Source organism: Phocoena sinus, chromosome 19 (assembly GCF_008692025.1).
Source record: "Phocoena sinus isolate mPhoSin1 chromosome 19, mPhoSin1.pri, whole genome shotgun sequence".
NCBI classification, from domain to species: domain Eukaryota; kingdom Metazoa; phylum Chordata; class Mammalia; order Artiodactyla; family Phocoenidae; genus Phocoena; species Phocoena sinus.
The window spans coordinates 30289508-30294660 of NC_045781.1; the positions used below are offsets into that span (position 1 = coordinate 30289508).

Sequence of the window (5153 nt, forward strand, 5' to 3'; positions counted from 1 at the left end):
GAGGCAGAAACCTTCCCGGGAAGCCGCAGATGATTTCCACACAGAGAGGATGACAGTGTGGATTATGGAAGTGCCCAGTGCCAGGAAGCACACAGTAAGTGCTGCTCCTTGTTTGGCCCACTGAGCCCAGCCCCACAGGGCACCCTTGGAGAAGGCTCCATTCTCACCCGCTCCTGCTTCTGGGTCACCTTGACCTAGGCCAGGGGTGGAGAAGGCTGCTCCTGGCCTCTTCTGGGTCCTGGTGTCAGGCCCTTGGCAGCATGAATGAACAATCTCCCAGAGCTTGAGTTTACCTCCCGCTCTGTTGAGGGTGGTGGTGTGGGTGAGTGTGGGCTGCGTCTCCGCCTCCTCACCAGGGCCAGCCTCAGGGACTTCAGCCTTGACTGCCTTCCATCCTGGAAGTTGTTTCTGCACTCTCAGGGCATGGCTTTGGAGTCTGTTGGACCTGGGTTCAGATCTCAGTTCTCCAAACTAGATGAGTGGCCTTGGGCAAGTCATTTAACCTCTGCGTGCCTTGGTTTCCTCATCTGTAAAATGGGGTTGATAACAGTACTGACCTCGTGAGGTCGTGTTGTGACAATCAAATGAAGTAATGTGTAGGCAGTGCTGGACCCAGTGCCTGGCAGGTCTTAAGTGCTCAGTATTTTAATCTATTATTAGACTACTTTATTCTTTTAAGTAACAGATCACATGGACCTTAGGTTCTTAATCAGGGTCTTCTGGGGGTTCCAGAGATGGCTTTGGGACAGCCTGTGAAGTCCCTAAGATCATATGTAAGATTGACTGAGGTTGTTCATATGGGTATTTTTAGGGAGAGGAAGGTTTATAGCTGTCAGTGAATTTTTAGGGGTGTTTATGACCCCTGCTCTGAGGGGTCCCAGGCACAGTGCTAGGCTTGGCGGGTCGGAAAAAGACCAAAAGACGTAGTCACAGCCTCAGCTGCCTTGGGCAGCGCCACCACGGCAGAGATGTGTGTGGAGTTTTCTCTTTGTCTCCCATATTTTCTTTAACCCTTTTGTTTCATCTATTTTTTCTTTTGTCACCTTATTTTTTGGTTGTTTAAGCTCTTAATTTTTTCCATCTACCTATTCTTTTCTCTTAAATGGAAAAAAGGACCTGGCAGAGAGTTTACTATATGAGAGAAAACACTTGCCAAGTTTTCAAGGTAAATAGTGTGTGTTTCGGGGTGGGGCAGATGCTGTGTATCATCGGTGCTGTGCAGCCACAGAATATCGCTGGGGGGGCACACCAGTAAGTGGTGACAGTTGACTTGGGGGAGGGGGGACTGGGGCGCAAAGGTGGGAAGGAGTCTTACTCTCTTTGTATCTTTTATGTTTTGTACATTGTGTATGGAGACCTATTTAAAAATAGGTTTGTTTTTTTGCGGGGGGGGCTTCCCTGGTGGCTCAGTGGTTAAGAATCTGCCTGCCAATGCAGGGGACATGGGTTCAAGCCCTGGTCCGGGAAGATCCCACATGCTGAGGAGCAACTAAGCCCGTGCACCACAACTACTGAGCCTGCACTGTAGAACCCACGAGCCACAACTACTGAGCCCGTGTGCCACAACTACTGAAGCCCACGTGCCTAGAGCCTGTGCTCCGCAACAAGCCACCGCAGTGAGAAGCCCGCGCACCACAATGAAGAGTAGTCCCTGCTCGCCTCAACTTGAGAAAGCCTGCGTGCAGCAACGAAGACCCAACACAGCCAAAAATAAATAAATAAATAAATAAATAAATAAATAAAAGAATCTGCCTGCCAGTGCAGGGAACACAGGTTCAAGCCTTGGTCTGGGAAGATCCCACGTGCCGCAGAGCAACTAAACCCGTGCGCCATGACTACTGAGCCTGCCGTGTAGACTGAAGCCCATGTGCCTAGAGCCCATGCTGAGAAGCCACCGCCACGAGAAGGCTGTGCACTGCAACGAAGAGTAGCCCCCGCTCGCTGCAACTAGAGAAAGCCTGTGCGCAGCAATGAAGACCCAATGCAGCCAAAAAATAAATTAAAAATAAATAAATAAAACCTTACTTAAAAAAAAAAAAAAAAGATTAGGTTACCCCGAAAGCGGACCCTGTACAAGTAGTTTTTTTGCGTGGGATCCCAGGAAGCCCTGGAAAGAGGATGGAGAAGTGAGGCAGAGAAGGAAGGAAGCCAGTACGGAGTATGTTTACGTCTGTGGGCTGTCGGAGTTCATTGCTGCTGAGGACTTCTGGAGGATGGTGTAGAACATGACTCAGATTTGTCCCATTGTAAGGGTAAAGATGCTGATGTTATGAATTCACTAACTCCTGTTTGTCATCTGTTAAGGGCTGTTCCCAGGGGCGGCCTGCCCTGTGCATCCGTCAAGCAAGCTCGTGCTACACGAGAAAACCCTCAGGCAGAGCGGTAGGATCTCGGGGTTAGCAACCATCTGCAGAATGGGTACAGGTTGGCGCCTACTGTATCTTCATGGGACCAGCCCTTCTTGGTCCTGCTGGGCTAGGGTAAAACATTGCTCTGAGCCACCAGACAACCACGAGTGAAAACTTTATTGCTCCAAGCACTTTATATGAATGTCACCACCACCTGACCTGGGCAAATATATAAAAAGCACAACCTATTGTACAGTCATTCCAACTCCTCGACTAATGCACTGTACAGATGCTTCCCAGGCCTTGTCCCCAGCACGATGGATGCATTTCAGTGGCAGCAGCTGCACTTGTCCGAGGCCCCTTTGCAGATGCAGCCCTTGGCACACTTGACGCAGCCCGGGGGGCAGCAAGGACAGCAGCCTGGAAGGGGCAGGAGATGGACAGATCAGCTTTGGGTCAACACTCTTATCTGACCACTTCCCCCTTCACCACTTAGAAGGAAGTAGAAAAACAAGAGCATGCTACGCACAGGTTCCGATCCACATGAGCAAAAAACCTGGGACAGGAAGTGGTGGGATGTTAGAGCTGGAAGGGACCTCAGGGGTCACCCAGAGTCCATCAGAGGCCAGGGAGGGGAACGGCTTGGCCCACCGCCATTGGACAGTGGCAGATCCAAGGGCTCATGACGCCAGGCCATTCCCTTCACTACTGGGCAGGCTGGAACCTCCCCTCAGCCCTCTTCTTATCCAAACCCCTGAAACACTGAGGATGCCCTCACCCCCAGGTCAGCTGCAGCCCGGGGGACTCAGCTTTCATTTCAGATCCCTCCCAACTGGGTAAAGGCATCCAGGACCCCCTCAATCCCACCGTGGCTGGAGGGTTGAGGATGACAGAAACGGACTCCCAGCTCCCCGCCAGCAGTGCATGGCCCCGGTCACCAGACTCACTTTTTTGACATGTTTTACAGCTGCAGGTTTTGCATTTGCAGTTGTCTCCGCAGGTGCAGGTTCCTCCTAGGAGAAAGGACAGAGCCACAAGCATGAGCATCGAGGTGGAGCGGGCACGCAGGCGCGTCACAGGCCAGCTAGGTGGCCGGGGGTCTGGGCTGCCCTTGGTCAGTTGATGGACAGGAGGTTGAAGATGCTGCTGAGAATCACCCCAGTGGTGAAGACCACCCAGTGGTTCCCAGTCACAGTCCATGGACAGAAAGTGGGGGGGGACTACATCAGAATCCCTGGGGGTACTTATTAAAATGCAGATTCCTAGGGCCAACCTTTGAGATATTATGATTCATAGGTCTGGGTGGAGAAAGGGAATCAGTAGTTTTTAAAAAGCAACCCAGGGACTTCCCTGGTGGTCCAGTGGTTAAGACTCCTCGCTTCCACTGCAGGGGGCATGGATTTGATCCCTGGTCAAGGAACTAAGGTCCTATGTGCTGCACAATGTGGCCAAAAAATAGAAAAAAAAAAAAAAGCAACCCAGATGATTCTGATGTACAATCAGGTTTGAGAACCACTAAGGCCAAGCCCAAGGTCCCCTGGGGACTGTCGAAAACTTTAAGGTATCAGGCAAGATGGAAATCCTCAACTCCTCACCTTTTCAAGGTATCAGGCAAGATGGAGATCCTGAATGTGTAGGAGGAAGGGCAAAGGATATAAACAAGCCCAAAGTGAGAGTCACAGCTACCACTTGTTTCCATATTATAAAACCATCTATATTTAAAAAAAAAAATCATCCTGCTTCTTGTTTTGAGTTTCAAGATGCTGGAAGCTTCTGTCTTTTTGGCAAATTTTGGGGACAGACATGTCCTGTTAGGAACCAGGGAGGCTTGTGAGACTTCTTGATGCCGTTTCCAAAGGTCATAAAACCCAAGATGGCTCTGAACCCTGACCTCACTTCTCCTGGCCAACATGCTTCCATGGAATTAAGCAGTTTCAGACTTGGAGGTCCGCATATGCTTCTAATAACTCCCCTGACATCTGCAAATGCTTTATGATTTTAACCCTTTCACAGCAACCCTAGGAGGTGGGCAGCTGGGGATAAGTAACCCTATTTTTCAGATGAAGAAACTGAGGCTTGGAAATAATAAGTGTCAGGAGTGGATGGGAGCAATGGACCAGAAGCAGGTTGGTCTGGGCCAGAGCTCTTCCCCCGCCCTGGTGGCTGCTCCCAGAGGCTTGCCGCTAGGTCCCACCGCAGTCATTCCTAAGCCAGGTTATTAATTCTAGCAAATCAAGCTGGTATCCAACAGAGAGCGGGAGCTGCCACAAAGGTGGCCAGTCTCACACAAACTCCATTGGTGCTTCTAATTGGAAGAAGAGAAGCATTAATCACAGTCCTGCAGGCTCCCTGTGGGAAGCTGGCGAGAGGTCACAGAATCCCAGGGTGGGCATCCTTACTCACCAGACATGCAGGTGCATTCCCCAGGGTCCATGGTCCAGGTGTCTGAGAGGCTGTGGCGCTGTCACAGCTGGTGAAGTGAGGCTGAGTGAGCAGTCACCAGAGGCTTCTTTTTTATGGCTGTGTGGGTGTAGACTTGGGCTCACCTCACCTCTCCCTGGGGCCAGACGCCCTGTACACAGCCCAGCCACAGGATGGGTGTTGGCTGAGGAGGGCAGAGGAGAGGGCAAGCAGTACAGTCATTTAGGTGGCTTTTCACAAAGGGTGCAGGTGGCTGTACCTGCCACCTGCTGAGGTGTCAGGGAGCCAGGCTTAGGCTCAAATTGCAGTCACATTGCGCAGATTGGGAGCTACCTGTGTCCCCTCTCCAAGTCCTACACATACTGTTATCTGCCATTTCTGTTC

The 5153-nt window shown here is 51.0% G+C and overlaps 1 protein-coding gene across 1 annotated transcript; it reads right to left on the reverse strand.

Moving 5' to 3' along the window:
- Positions 1-2507: 2507 nt before the first annotated feature.
- LOC116744149 (metallothionein-4) lies at positions 2508-4812 on the reverse strand. Its single transcript, XM_032613511.1, has 3 exons — positions 4752-4812; positions 3296-3361; positions 2508-2768 (listed from the first exon to the last, which is right to left on the reverse strand). Exons 1-3 carry the CDS (start codon positions 4780-4782, stop codon positions 2677-2679), a joined length of 189 nt encoding a protein of 62 aa, XP_032469402.1. The 5' UTR covers positions 4783-4812; the 3' UTR covers positions 2508-2676.
- Positions 4813-5153: the final 341 nt, after the last annotated feature.

Coding starts and splice junctions, on each gene's coding strand:
- LOC116744149 (XM_032613511.1), bottom strand. CDS start 4,782: ATGGACCCTGGGGAATGCACCTGCATGTCTG. Junction 3,362..4,751: donor GGAATGCACCTGCATGTCTG/GTGAGTAAGGAT, acceptor CCTTTCTCCTAG/GAGGAACCTGCACCTGCGGA. Junction 2,769..3,295: donor CTGTAAAACATGTCAAAAAA/GTGAGTCTGGTG, acceptor TGCCCCTTCCAG/GCTGCTGTCCTTGCTGCCCC.